This window comes from Volvox carteri (genome assembly GCF_000143455.1).
Source record: "Volvox carteri f. nagariensis unplaced genomic scaffold VOLCAscaffold_28, whole genome shotgun sequence".
Classification (NCBI taxonomy): domain Eukaryota; kingdom Viridiplantae; phylum Chlorophyta; class Chlorophyceae; order Chlamydomonadales; family Volvocaceae; genus Volvox; species Volvox carteri.
Window position 1 is genome coordinate 89,543 of NW_003307571.1, and position 15,515 is coordinate 105,057.

The 15,515-nt window shown below is 57.8% G+C and overlaps 1 protein-coding gene across 1 annotated transcript; it reads right to left on the reverse strand.

Annotated features, from left to right (window-relative positions):
• Positions 1–12,807: 12,807 nt before the first annotated feature.
• syp3 (Qa-SNARE, Sed5/Syntaxin5-family) lies at positions 12,808–15,390 on the reverse strand. Its single transcript, XM_002952197.1, has one exon. It carries the CDS (start codon positions 15,144–15,146, stop codon positions 14,100–14,102), a length of 1,047 nt encoding a protein of 348 aa, XP_002952243.1. The 5' UTR covers positions 15,147–15,390; the 3' UTR covers positions 12,808–14,099.
• Between the last annotated feature and the right edge of the window lie 125 nt (positions 15,391–15,515).

Below are 15,515 nucleotides of genomic sequence, written 5' to 3' on the forward strand. Positions count from 1 at the left end.
TACCTTTTTTGGGACGCCGCGTTTCCCCCGCCCTGAGAGATTCGGCTTGCTGTGTTTCCCTCTAAATTTTTGTACTCTTGCCGACCTTTAGAGTCCTTTGGTTGGCAGGCGAATGGTTCAAAAAGGCCGCGCGACCTGCCAGGTGAATTCATGGTCTGGAAATTGTCCGTAAATACATTAACAAGCACATGTCCATTAAAGTGAGTTCGGTCAAGTACACTCGGATCTCCATTTTTGCATTTTGGGGACGAGCGCTTCAGCGTCGAGTCCTAGTGGTCCTAAACCCCTAGCATGTCAGGAGTAAAATGCATAATTTAATGAGTAAAACTTGTTGCCGACGTAAGTAAAGTCTACACATTTTACTTGCTTCCTTACTCATCGTTCTTACCTGAAATGGCCGGCGCCGTACCCAAGCATAGAGGGCCTTAATCCATTAGCTTCGCATGCAAAATTATGTATATATCATAACGGATCTTTGTCATAGGCGGTAAAGGTAGCTAACGAGATTGCAGGAGAGCATGTTCGACGCACCTGGCCGCCTTCCTCTTACATAGGCAAGAAATCCTAATTAAGATACCAATATCCTGGCGTAATGACACGATCCAATTGCAAGAGCTAGTTCCCAAATCGTGGCTGCGTCGAGTGTCTAGCGAGACATGTCCGCTTATGTCGCACTTCTGCATGCCTAGGTCCGAGCCATTTCGACTAAGTGGCAACATAACGCCCAGGGTTTGCAGTTAAACTAGCCCTTGGGTTGCAGCTGCTGTCAGTCCTTAAACTGCTTGCGACGCACGTAAATTTCTCACAGTCGTATGTGTCCCATACGTACATTTCCTGTCCAGAGGAGCAACCTGTGCCTGCTCGACTACATATTAAGTGGCTGCGTTCCATTGTTCGGTGCTTCCGCACTGCGCGCGGCATGGCGCAGTTGGCACTCCTGGCGTTGCTGGCGCCTCTCCTCGCCAACTGTGGGTATGGCTTCCCCCAAGTTCAACTGTGGTCATAACCGCCTGTTGTAGTGCGGGACAGGTGCAATGCCCATGAGACCAACCCTGCCTTCTGTGCATAGTCCACGTACCGGGAGTTAAACTCCTACCCACGTACCCCAGCTGCCTGTGCATGCTTTGCGTGCACAGATGATGGTGTTGCTGCTATTGGACTCCGGCGGTCGTCACCGCCGCCAGGACCACCAAACGCCCCGCCGCCGCCTGTTATCCTATCTCTTTCGGTGCGGCACCTTCTTTTGTATTTCTTTCTGTCTAGCATATGGGTTCGCTCTGCAGCTTCCCCCCACGTCCTGCTACGGGTAGCCTCTGGGACTGCAACCCGCTTCATTTGGCTCGCTTGGCTGGCTAGACACCTTCAGGAAGTCAACCTGGAGGAGGATGCTGGTAGCGATATCATTCCAAAACATTGTTGCGTTTCCTAGCCATTTATCCGGATAGGGGAAGAGGTTAGTTGCTGTACTTGTGCGTCTAAGTGTGTGCGAGATTGAAGCACGCTGCACATCTCGTGTCATGTCCCCACAGGGCAAGTTGGTTTTCAAGGACGCCCACGGCTACGTGATTTGGAAGCTGGCCACCACCTCCGCTTCGGGCACCATCTACAGACTCCCCGGCCAGCCCCTGGACGCAGCGGGACAACCCCTTCTACCGCAGAGCACCGTCTCCCTGGTACGTAGGTGGTCAGGCGGTCAGCCGGACTAATCTGATGGCCCTACCCCACCTCAATAATCGACTCAAGGTGCAGGAATTTGAGTGATGGCATTTGCTGACTCTGCTGTCTGAACGGATGTCAGTTCGGGGGAACGGACGAGGTGAAGTCGTCCTAAGGTGTCTGTCAGGACCAACCTCTTTGGCCAAAGCTGACCTTAAGTATAGAATAGGTTACCTGGCGGTGGTGCTGGCGGTGGTGGTGCTGGCGGTGGTGGTGCTGGCGGTGGTGCTGGCGGTTATGCTGGCGGTGGTGCTGGTGGAAATTGCGTGCCTGTTGCATGTTCCTAAGCAGATGGTCTCAGGAAACCAGCTGGGTTAAGGGGCCCTCTATCGCTGAAACTGTCAAATACACAGTAAGTGATTGTGATTAGGTTGGTATCTGTCGGCCAGTTAGCAGGGGGTGGGTGGTTTGGACTGTGGGTGACAAGAACACAAGCCTACCATTGCCTCCAGTGAGCCTCCAGTGCGTCTCACTGCCTTGCACCCTGCTCGTACCTGAGCCCGCCTTCCCTACGTGCCTATCCCTCGAGCTCTTCCTCATTCCAGAGATGTACACTGGCAGTGAATGACCTCAACAGCTGTGCCGTGGTTACGGACGCCAGGGTGAGCAAGTTACCTGCTCCCGTGCCCGCCTCTGGCCGGCCAATTAAGCTGCTCGTCATGGTGGTGAGCCTCAGCACTACACAGACCTGCTTTGCCCGAGCCAGTGCAACGGTGAGGGCTGTCAGTACGGGCAGGTGCATACACCAACAGCCTGGGATATAATCCGCCAGCCCCGTTGCGTCATCATGTTGCACTGTCCTCTTTCGAGCCGCAAAGCTGAGCAGTCATACAGTGGAGTGGCGTCCGTGGTGTGGGTCCTTTAAGGTACTGCTAGCATTTTTAAGCAAGTACCCTCGTTGCCTTTCCCCAGGTCCAAGCCATTGCATCTCGTGGGCTCCATTTGGTTTTTAGAATAGTAATTGCAGCTTCTGTTCTTCCCACCGTGGGCCCATGGCTCCAAAATGTGCCCACTGGGCACCACACACAAGCAAGTACGCACATGCTCACCTGTGCCCCCTCCACCCCACTCTCACCCCACCATGCGGCCAGGTGGACGCGGTTCGGGCAGCATTCTTCAATGAAACCGGAGGGTACATCCGATTCCTAGCAAGCTGCAGCTACGGCAAGCTGGTGTACGACACGGCCAAGTTGACGGTGCGCTACATGACAAGTATAGTTTTGGGTATTGTAAGAGGAATAGCACGGCCCTCGCATTAGTAAAGTTTACAAGCTAGGTGTATCTATGCGGCCTGCACCGCTTTCCCCCTCCTGATTCTCACTGGCAGTTGCACCCGCACGCACCTCCTGCCCCCGCTCAGGTGATCAGCACGGAGGTACCCTGCAGTGAGTCCATCGTACGTTGCGACGAGGACGCCATCGCTATGGCTGCCAAGGCGGTCGCTGCCTCGCAAGGCAAGTAGGGAGGCAGATGAATTCATCCCTTTGAATCCGGGCTGAGCAGCTAGCCAGACCAAGAACCGGGACGAGAAACCCAAAACGCGTTCGTTACAGTACAACTAACATGAACAAGGCACCGGGGACGTGGACATATGGTTGGGGATAAGAGACGCCCAGCCTGCCTGCCAGAGCCCGCATGCTACTTCGTGCGGCCCTTCCGGGCTACCGTGCTCTTCCGCATTGGTAACCCGCAGGCAGCCGACGGCCTCGCTTGGGTTACTTTGGCCCCACGCCTAACCCAGCGAAACATCCCCCTCACCCAGTCGCGTCACATACGCTCCACCACTGTCCGCCTCACAGCAACGGACCGGCGGATGTAGACCAGTACCGCATCAGACCTCCACCGCCCGTGCGCCTTAATCTCCTCCAGACCCACCCCAGCATTGGCAGCCGCGGTGGCCCCCCCCTTGCGCAAGCTGTGGGCCGATATTCTGGCGAGATCTAGCCTCAACTCCGGCTCGAACCCCTGCAACTCACCCAGCAACGCATGCAGCCTAATAGTGAAATCCCCGCGCCGCCACGCCGTCCCCTGCTTGCCCGGCCCGGTGATTCCCCGTACGAAGAGCGGGGAGTGACCCTCGGCCGTCCCCACGCACTCCAGGTGCCGCTGTACTATGCGAGCAATGGGGATGCCGCTCTGGGTGAGTGCTGCCAGGCACACCAACGTCCCCTCTCCCTTCTGGTCCGTCTTGCTACGTACGATCCGCAGCCCCACACCCCCTCCCGGCAACTCCTCAACGCAGCCCACTGTCAGGGCCGCCAACTCGCTCCTCCTGAGCATCCCGAAAAACCCCAAAACCAACCAGCAGGCGTCCTGTGTGAACTCCGACGCCCTCCGCGGCTCCGCATTTGCCCTGCACCGTAGCCACGCCACGAGCAGCCTCAGCACCCCCAGGGGCAAGGGTGCCTTTGCCATGGACGGTGCCGACTCCGGCCCCGCAGCCGTCCTTCGCAACGCTTGGCCCAGGGTTCGCTTGACCAGCGGGTCGCGGCTGATATATGCCTCTGGCGAGACTCCCATGAACCGCTGCCAGTCCGCCAGGGCGCTCAGCGTGCCGGTGACGGTGGAGGTCGCGTACCGGCCAACTGCATGCGCTATGAACAGACACACCAGGTCCCGATTGAGGTCAGACCCACGCTGGCGGGGCAGGGCGTCCGCCTCCGGCACCCCTGCGACCTCCGTACAGAAGCGCACAAAGCGCCGCCGCCCCGACTCGTATGTGACCGAAGAGCTGTCTGCGACCGCGTTGCCGTGCAACTCCACGGCTAGCCGTGCTAGTTCCTCCGTAACACTCCCCTGGGCCACTGATCCGATACCCGCCGCCGCAAGCAAGCAAGAGGTGCAGCGGTACCAACCACCGGGGTAGGCGCCTGGGGCGATTCCAAGGCACCGACGATGGGTCGAGCAGGGGCAGGCCTCACAGCGCAGATCCCCAGCTCCACAGCGCCGCCCGCAGACGGAGCAGCTTCCCTCCTCCTGGAGACCGCCTGCCGAAACTGGCCAAGGGGGGATGCGGGGCAATCTAATTGAGCCTGAGCACAATCAAGTCGTACTCGCTGGGCGCGGCCTCGGCCCCCCACGGGAAAAGGCAATGCCGTCAGCCCTTGGGCAAGACAGCCGATACCACAAACGGGGTTGCCCCTTGCCCGGTGCCCACGACGAAACGCCGAAACCACGAGCGCTCCGGCCAGTTTGGCACGACGACAGTTGCACGTGTGCTCCGGTCGAGCCTCGCAGCCGCCACGATCTCGAGCAGCACCTCCCCGACCAAATCCTTGGGTGGGAAGGCCCACAGGACTTTGCCAGCGAGGGTTGCCGCCAGACCCAGCACCGACTTGTCCGGGCTGAAGAAGGTGGAGCAGCCCGGCTGTGCGTTGACACCTAGCACGTCGCAGCAACAGTCCACCGAGGGAGCATACTGCCCAAACCCGACCAGGGAGCGGAACGTGCGAGGTTTGAGGCGCAGATTCTGGCTGCGGGCCAACTTCAGATTGCGGCTGAGCCGGTCCGCCCTGACGTTAAGCTCCCCGGCGATGTGCTCCGCCCGCACTTCGAACTGGTGCCGCACCGCCAGCAGCGCCAGCTGTCGGCTGATGGCTCGTCCGTCCGGGATGCGTGTGGAACCGTGGTTGATGGCCGCTACCGCCTGGGTGTTGTCGCACCGGACCAGCACCCGGCGCCCCGCCAACCGTGGCGCCCAGGACTGCAGCGCCCGCAGGACCGCTGAGAGCTCCAGCCAGCCGATGTGCAGTCGTCGCTCCCCTTCAGACCAGTGGCCTTGCACCTCGGCCCGGTCCCAGGCCGCCCCGAAGCCCGCGCCACTCGCATCTGTGAAGATGGTGGCGCCCTCTTCCCCCAAGAATTCCAAAGAATTCCCAAAGAATTCCCAAAGAAAAGGACGTCAAATTCACACCGCTGACCAAAGGACAATAACAGCGGCAGCTAGCAGCTGTTCTGGTACAGAGGGCTCGTATCAACTAGTAGCCGAGTCCGAGATCGCCCGGAAGATAATTCGACAAGACTAAACACCGCCGATCAAATAGCAATTCAAAACAACAACCAACTAACTGCACCGTACGACGCCGCTCTGACGCCCCTCTTCAAACCACATTTTCGGCTATGCCTAAAATAAGATGTTTTCTTAACGGGGAGTGAAGCATGGTGTAGTAGCTGGCCGCTGAAAAGGCCTCTCGAGATGCTGGTGGTCGTGCTCCGCGCGTATTTGTAGAGCCGTACTGTGTACCAGCTACTACACATGGGGCAGGAGGGGACATTCTGCTGCTTTCTTAACAAAGAGCGGACAGCGAAGCCAGCGCAATTCTTATACGTCCAAAAACGCATGAGCATGTGTGGCCATCTGAGATACGGCATGAACGATGAACCGCCGCAGGTATGATGAACGATGAACCGCCGCAGGTTCTTAATTTCCATGATTACAGCAGCGTGATCGTGCATGGCTCCGCAGCACTGGGGCCCCCACCCGATTATTGTATTGATCCCATTCACCCATGCACATCTGCTGCTAGGAGTATTCCGTACGGGCATTTGCAATGCCGCATGCAAAGTCTTGCTCGGGCGGCCCCCTCCACACGCAGCTGATTGCTTCCACTGCAGTGACATTGAGCGACTTCACGCACTTTTCCTACGTGGTACCGGAGGGCACATGTCCCTGGGCCGGCCTCGCAGAAGCCCCCGGTACTCAGACCTGGTTCCTTCCAGACCAGGTGGTAAGTGCAGGGGGGAAGAGCATGCACGTGCGTTTGACCTTGCAACTGGTTTTGCCCTACCTTGTGTGCATTACTCGGAAGTAGCGCCGGACCCTGACCTGGTCAGCGGGGCACACGGTGGGTGGGTGTGCTAGTAGCGGTGGTGCGACCAAGGGTGGCAGGAACATGCCTTAAAGCCTTCGCAGTGTCGAAGTGCGTCCCGACAGCCCCAGGCTGGCAGGCAGGAAGTGCCACCGAGCATCTTGGTCACCAACCTGTAAGGTCCAAGCGTTTTGACATACTCCCCTAGCAGCCATGCCCTAGCTGCAACTCCCCTCTGCACCGCTCCGCACCAAATACACATACATACGTACATACAGGGCATATTTCGGAAGGGTACGTACCTTCAGGAGACGCTGCACAACTTCGGTCTTTACCACGGCTGGCGGGACGGTATCGAGTACGCCGATCTCTCAACCGCCATGGGCTACGGCATGAGCTGCCCGTCTGCTCCTGAGCTGTGGCGCCTGGGCTGGGCCACCCCCACGGCCCAGCTCAACAGCAGCTCCTTCCCCGGCGGACAGGTCCAGACATACGTCCTGCCCGCCACGTATGTGGGTTCCGCAAATGTGATGATCAAGATCCAACCCGATTGGCTGGAAGAGGCTGGGATGTCGTACGAACGGTGAGCGACCAGCCTCCTTCGTGCTCCTTCAGTACGGAAGAGCTACGTCGGAAGAGTAGGAGTGCTGGGTGAGGAGCTGAGGAAGGGGACCAGGGCGCTCCGGAAGGGGCTTTACATCCGGGCAGTAGGTGTATGTCATCTCTCCTTTCGGCCATTCCCGGAACTAACTGGACGTGAAACTCTTGGGGATAAGAACCCACCCCCAAATCCCTGGGAGGTTACATGCAATAATCCCTTGGGCCTTCGGCTCGTATGGGTAGTCTTACAGGTATGGGGTCACGCACCCCCAACCATGTAACACACACACATGCAATTATGCGTTAGGAATCCTCAAAACAACCCGGGCAGGCATGCACTGCTTTTGGGATAGTTCCAAGGTGAAGAGTGCTGTTTTGTTCTCATGTGAGGGGCCCTTTAAACTTTATACTTGAAGTATAGCGTCCACCACCACCACCACCACCCCTCCTCCATGTGAGGTTGTGTGCTACACGCGATGTCAATGTACTGCGACGGCCTGTTTATGGGGTCATTGCGTTCACACGGGAGTCCCCTTCAGAGCACTAGCGAGCAGGCGTTCCGCAATTCTGAACACTGGCAGGCCGCTTCCCGTCTGAGTGCGCAATAGCCCTACACTCCTGAAAGCTAACGAACTTTGCAACTGCCCGGCAACGTGACTCAAACATGCATGACTAGATCAAGTCCAGGAAAGGACGAAAAAAATATTTTTTCCCGAACCGGATTTTGATACCCACCCTGAGAGATGAGAGCAAGCTCAAAAGGTTCTTCGCTGCTTTGTAATCCCCCCGAACTGTGCCCTCCCGCCCTACCGCCCTACCGCCCTACCGCCCTACCGCCCTACCGCCCTCCCGCCCTCCCGCCCTACCGCCCTACCGCCCTACCGCCCTACCGCCCTACCGCCCTACCGCCCTACCGCCCTACCGCCCTACCGCCCTACCGCCCTACCGCCCTACCGCCCTACCGCCCTACCGCCCTATCGCCCTACCGCCCTACCGCCCTACCGCCCTACCGCCCTACCGCCCTACCGCCCTACCGCCCTACCGCCCTACCGCCGTCCCTCCCCTGTCTGGTCCTCAGGAACGTTTACCTGGCGCTGAGGCAGAGGGCCGCGGGTGACTCGGACCTATTGGAGGAGTTCAACGGGAAGGTGATTGCCCACCCCCGAACTACACACCCACATACACCTACTAGAAGTTACCTACCTATCTACATTAATACATGCATGCATACATACATACATACATACATATGTACGTACGTAAGACCTTGCATGTGCAGCAAGCGCCAAATGTACAGATAGGGGCAATATGAAACTGCCAGGGACACGATATTACCTAAGTGAATGTACGAATGCCCCTCGCCCACGTCGTATCGCGCTACATGCTACTGTGGTTAGATACGCTGCAACACTCGGCCCAGAGCTGCACAGTACCGTTTGCATATCGTACTGTCCAGCTTTGCACCGTACTGGCAGCTGTACCGTTCCTCCTCCTAGATTACCGCAACGCACTGCCTTCGCGTGATGACTGCGCGGTCATCATGTGTATGATGTTGTTACAGGGTGGTATAGCTTCACCAGCGGCCCCCTTTCCCGAGGCAGTTTCCTGCTCTACCCTGCTAGAGGGGCAACCTAATCCATTCACCCCATCCGACTTCAAATTGTATTAATTGGGTTCAGCAACTCACCACCAGCATCCAACCAAATCTAGCGGTTCAACGGCGCCTCAACTTAGTTCCTGGTCAACTCGCAAGTTGATATAATCACGTCCTACAGCGTCCACAAGATGGGGGACCGCCTCTTTATTAAACACCCCTCACTCACCGATTCAAATCAGTTGGCAAGCTGATTTGAACCCGGACACTCCGGGAGCAAAAGACAGACCATAATCTCTGCCAGCAACTTGCCTACACTTTAAGCATACTTTCATACAAGCTCCCCAGCAAACGCATTTTCCTTTGGATTTTATCGTTGAGTTGTAGCTTGCTGCTTGCCTTCCTGCTCCGCCCGTCCCGAGTGCCTTCAGATCAACATTCACGAAGTTAACAAGTCTATCGACAACAGCTTCACTGCATTTGGTGATCCGCGGAGCACTTTTATCGGGACCCTACCCCCCTACAGCATCCGGAACCTGCCCCAGTACAAGTTGTACATACAGACTGGGGGTGGGTGTGCGGGCCGGCAGTGGGAGCTGAGCAGCGGGCCATGTGCATGCGCTGACTGGAGCTCAAAGAGCGACCTCTCCATGTTCGACTAGCTACATACCTGATATGTCCCTAGCACACAGGGCCCTAAAATACGCTCTTCGCATTGTACGTTACTCAAAGTTGCAGTCTTAACACGTCTGTTGATCCCTTGATGCTTCCTCTTCGCCACGTCTCCCTCCTTCCCTGTCTCGCCTCTTCTTTATCCATTTGCCCCGCTCGCCGCACCTCACCCCCGGGGGTGGATTCAGCTGTCTGTTACCGCTTTGGATACATGTGGGACCTCTTTCATTTGCAGTTGCATCGTGAGGGCCTTGTGAGAGCATCTCCGTGTGGGTCCCGCGCCTCCCACCTGCTTCCTTTGCTTGCTGCCATTGCCATGCATGTTCCCTTCTGCCTTCACCAGCCCTGGTGAGCTCCTTCATGACAGTCCATGTGTGCCGCTACACCGCCAGTCCCCTGGAGTGCAGCGCCCTCATTGGGTGAGCGAGGGGGGGAGGAAGAGGGAGGGAGGGAGGAAGAGGGAGGGAGGGAGGAAGAGGGAGGGAGGGAGGAAGAGGGAGGGAGGGAGGAAGAGGGAGGGAGGGAGGAAGAGGGAGGAAGAGGGAGGGAGGGAGGAAGCGGGAGGGAGGGAGGAAGAGGGAGGGAGGGAGGAAGAGGGAGGGAGGGAGGTTAGCAGATGACTGTGAGGTTGGTTCGTTCGCCAGGGAAAGCAAGGCGGAATGCATGTACGCTATGGACATCACCAGTAGCACCGCCAGGCGTAGGGCCCCACAGGCGCTGTGTTGCGATATGTGGGGCGCAGTGCGGTGTACCCCCTACCCAGATCGGTAACGACGGGCTGCTGCCGATCTAGTGCGGGCAGTTGTACACCCGCCACCTGCCTTACCGCCTACTTGATGTTTACTGGATGAGGGGTTGTGCCGGTGTGGTGGTAATGCTGTGAGGCGGAGGTGGAGGCGGAGGTGGAGGTGGAGGGCACTCATAGGGCTCACCAATAATCGAAAATCTTCCCACAGAAATTGACCGAGTCCTAAGCCTTCCGTGTCCTACTTGGCTTCATTTGTCCCCTCGCAGATCGCCACCGCCACCACCTCCCACGTCCCGCCCACCGCCACCACCTTCCAAGCGCTCACCCCCACCGGCACTGATGCGCTCGCCACCGCCATCGCCACCGCCGCCATCTAAGCCGCCACCGCCGCTTCCATCGCTGCCATCGCTGCCGCCGCCACCATCACCGCCGCCGCCGCCACCACCGTTGCGACGTCCGCCGCCACCGCCGCCGTCTCCTCCTCCACCATCGCCACCGCCGCCACCGCCACCGCCATCACCGAAGCCACCTGTGGGACGTCCTCCACCGCCATCGCCAAAGACTGTTAGGCGCTCGCCGCCGCCGTCTCCCCGGCCCCCGCCACCACCATCACCACCACCCCCGCCACCACCATCACCACCACCCCCGCCACCACCATCACCGCCACCCCCGCCACCACCATCGCCGCCTCCGCCGCCACCACCCCTTAAGCGCCCTCCGCCGCCGTCACCACCACCGCCGCCGCCTCCACCACCCCTTAGGCGTCCGCCGCCGCCGTCACCAAGAAACCGTGCACCCCCGCCAAGCTTTCCCCCGCCGGATGACACCAGCTCTGACCAGCCTCCGCCTCCCGATGGGGAAGTGGCGGCCCCGCCAGAAGGCGACCAGGCGCCCCCTCCATTCGAACAACCGCCCCCCCTGGATGCGCCTCCGCCTGAGTACTGATCGGCATGACTGGCATCCTATCTCTATCTGATGATGATGGTGGTGGTAATGGTGGTGGTGGTGGTAATGGTGGTGGTGGTGGTAATGGTGGTGGTGGTAATGGTGGTGGTGGTAATGGTGGTGGTGGTAATGGTGGTGGTGGTAATGGTGATAATGATAACACCCTTGTTGGGTGCCCTGGCTCACCACCCTCGCCACAACGCCAGCTGTCGACCGCACAGCAACAGGGCTGCGGATCCTCCTGCCGCACGGTGCACTGTCCGGCGCCCGTTGCGGTCCATACAGCACATCGATCCGGATAGGAGCCGCAGCTGCTGTGTGCCCTGTTGCGCTAGGCAGTGCAGCGACTGTTGGGGCTGATGAGGGGATGGATAACCCTGTTGCAGTTTGAAGGGATGCCAGGCGTTGAAAGCACGTCTTTGGAGTTCTGTTAGGTGATATATTGGCTGGCGTGGCTGTTGTTGGTGTCGTTGTTGCTGCTGCTGCTGTTGCTAGTTGTATTTGCGTTGTTAACACTGTTAACAGCAACGTTGCTGTTACTTCATGGCGCATTCTTGCATATGATCCGGACAACTGTGTTGGGCATCAGGCCCTTGCCTGGTGATGTCCCCGATTTGGGCCCCGCGGGCAGGGGCCTAACGATTCAATGGGGACCACGCAGTTGGGTAAACCATCGGGCATTGGCTGGGTCGGTAGCATACCAACATACATACACGCATACGTGCTGACGTACATACATACACACATCCCCCCATCTTATGGACGGTGTAGGACGTGATAATATCAACTTGCGAGCTGATCAGGAACTAAGTTGTGGCGCCGTTGATCCGCTAGATTTGGTTGGATGCTGGTGGTGAGTTGCTGAACCCAACGAATACAGTCTGAAGTCGGATGGGGTGACGGATTAGGGTGCCCCTCTGGCAGGGGAGAGCAGGGACTGCCTCGGGAAAGGGGCCCGCTGGTGAAGCTATACCACCCTGTAACAACATACATACATACTTACATATGTACGAGGCGAGCGCATCATGATCTAGATCAAGGAGTTCAAGCAGCTTGTGTAAATAGAAAACTTGGAACCTGAATGAAATGACGGTTTGGCTGAAAGGCGGGTAGTAGCCCCAGCACTCCACGGCCTCCTCCCTCTTCCCCAAGCCTAGTCATTAGCTTCCTGATATCTTCATGGCGGAACGGAGGTAGCCCCGTCCATCATAGCATGCCAGGGTGATGAATTTGCCTTATGGATGTTTCGCTGTTTGGCTGCTACTACTAGTGCTGGTACAGCTGAAGCGTGCACACGCTTAATAGTCGACAGTTGGCTCTATGGGTGGAAACAGACTTCTTAAGATGCGAATTGTGGACAGGACAGAGAGCAAGTTGTTGTGGCGCCGGATTACACTAGGTGGCAGTTGCCTGTTTGGTGTAGCCCGTGCAAGCAAACGAAGCCGGTTGGATTACAGCGGTGGCGCGAGGCAACTGGTTGAGGAGGTGTCGCTGTTAATTACCGTTGCTGTTGGCCCCTCCGTTGGGTCCGACTCCTCGCCCGACCCATTAGCCGGCGAGGCGGGGATATCTCCTCGGCTGGGATCTGGAAAATGTTACTGTATCGTTTTACGTACTGGTTCTAGGGTTTTAAACACGTTTTACATGGCTGCAGTTTGTAGCTGAGGACGTCAGGATTCATGCAAAGGCGAGTAACACGAACCAAGGTAAGTGGCGGTGCATGTACGAGGTCGGTTTTTCATTCGCACTTTAGCTGTCCTACACGGGGCTTGCAGACAGCTACCAGATGTGCCCAGGCGGCCTGCCCCACAGCTTGGCAGATCCCCCAGCAAAGGACTGTTTGGATCCTTTGTTTTGGGTCGTTTGAAACAGTGGGGCACAAGGCGCAGAACTTCAGGTTCCGATTCACATGCAGTATCGCAATTTCGCCTTGCCTGCGTGCATACACGGAGACACTGGTGAAGGCAGTTCCGGATGTACACATCGTAGCTGCAATTACCACCGCTGCTGCTGTCGCTGCTAGGGAGCACATCCCGCTGCTTCTAAACAGCGTGTCCAGCTTGCCGGGGCGCTATCGCCCTTCGAACCGCAACACGACGTCCGACGACACCCTTAATAACCTCACAGCGCAAATCTGCGCCCCGGTCCGTACCTAGCTTCCGTAACCATCTAATACCCTAGGGCCGCCTGCCCCTCGGCAGCATGTAAACGTCAGCAGCACCCCATAACCCGGATGAACGGTGCACGCTTCAAGCGCTTGCCACCTCCCATAACGCTCGCTTGGTTCAGCATGCATAACAAGCCAGTACCGCGTGCCCTCACAGGGGAGTTGCGACCCGTGGGTCACTGCTGTCTGGGTAACGTTGGGGAATCAAGTCCATGCCATGCCGCTCGCGATCACGACCACGGACGCGGCAGCACTCACCAAACACGCGTACGGCATCATAGCACACCGGAGCAAACCGTGTTAGCCAGCAATCAGAAGACGGCTATTTCGCACGGCATGCACAGAACATCACATTGCAGAAAGCCCTGAGGACGCGCATGAACGCCACAACACGTGCAGCAGCTGCCGGGCTCTTGGCCTTACCGAGCCCAACTGACAAGCGTGCAAGTACCCCCAGGTCGGTCAACCTGGCTGCTCCGCAATTGCCGTGTACGGCATACATCCGCAGTTACCAACCCACAACCCCAGCAATCTACCCGTCCGCACACCACAGCCACGACCACGCAGCAAAATACTCATGCTATGTCTCTCTTTCCCCTTCCCAATGTGCCTTGCGCGCGCCGTATTCGGATGCCTGGATCAGCTTGGGGCTGAACCCCTCACGGCTGACAGGACCACCCAATTGGTTCGGTGCATCAGCATCAAGCTCCTAACGCGAACTTGACCCCTGCCCCATCTAACAACTCCAGGCGCCCTCCCAGACAGTGAGTCGTCCTCCCTCCCCTGCGAGCCCACCATCGCCCCCCTCATTATCCAGCAACAAAGATAGTACCACCGCGCCAACATAAGCTATGCAATGAACATGACGAACAGCACCAGAAACACGAGCAGCACGCCCAGCACCTTGAGTACCAACCAGCGGTTGCTTTGAAGGCCGTTCAAGTACTTAAGAAGCTGTGCCTGCGCCGCATTAACATTCGACAGCGTGTCCTCCACATTCTCATCAATGCGGATTGCAAGCTCCCCTTGCTCAGCGACCAGCTCGCTAAGCTTGTTGAAGATGGTCCCCAGCTCCACGATAGTGTTCTCCACATTCCGCAGAGCCTCCGCGCGGCTGCTCAGGTACGTGTCCTGTGGCGCAAGCATCTGCATCTGCTGTTGTTGCTGCGCCATCTGGGTAGCTGGAGACGCGGCCAGAAAGCTGGGGGTGGCTGCGGCGGTGGAGGCAATGGAGCTGCCGACCGCTGGGGCCGGGGATAGAGGCATCGCCGGGGCCGGGGCCGGGGACGTGGATGTGGTGGCAGTGCGCTGGCGGGCAAGCAACGGCAACACGGCTTCTGGGTCTGTGTTCGAGGTGAAGAGCTGACGGCGCTCCCGGTGGTGCTTTAGAGAATCCGTCCGGGCTGTGAGGACGTCGCGGAAGGTGGCGGTGGTGTCCTTGAGCCGGGAGCGCAAGTTGTCCACGACGGTGTGGCTGTGATCAGCAACTTGTTTGTTTGAACGGTCGTCCCCGCGGCCGCGGGTGGACAACCGCTGCAGGTCCGCGATTGCGTTGTTTAGCCCCTGGATGTCCTGCTTGATGACTCCGGTCAGGTCATCCACCTCCTGGGCTGGATCATCGAAAGCCGACGTTCGTTTGGCTAGCTGAGCCAATTTCTGAAGTTTCAGCGATGTCCGATGTATACCATGCCCAATATCTGCTGCGCGACGGGCGAACTCACTGCCGTGTGCAGTCTTATTTCCTGAGGTGCTTGCCTGCCCTCCAGGCCCAGTTCCATTACTAGCAGTGCCAGAAGTACTCGCTGGTGAAAAGCCAGGTTGCCGTTGCAGGCGCTCCGCGATAGCAAGGAACTCAGGAGTGCGGTCACGCAGGCTGGCCGGCTGTGGCAAAGGCATTGCTAGAGACTAATGTTTACCAGGATACAGCACGATACCCTAATGCTGCTTTATGGCGTGAGCCGGTTCGGTCACCACGCCCCTCTCAGGTAACTCTGAATCTTTTGCCTCGTGTTATTACCTTAGCGCAATCATAAAGCACGGTAAGGTAAACTACAGCAGCAGAACTGCCGGTCACAGAAAGGAGCAGTGTCACCCCGGAAGGATCACACGCAACAGCAGAGAAACTATACCTTTCTTCCAGATTGGGTAGCCCATAAGAAACTATTATGCAAGCCAAGCCGTGTAAAACCCCTAATGGCAGCTAAGCAAACACTTTGCAGTTGTCGTGAAAAGGCAACAAGTTAGGTAGCAATTTGCCGAGAGAAC

What these genes read in the sequence shown, in the direction of transcription:
- syp3 (XM_002952197.1), bottom strand. Translation starts at nt 15,146, where the DNA reads ATGCCTTTGCCACAGCCGGCCAGCCTGCGTGACCGCACTCCTGAGTTC.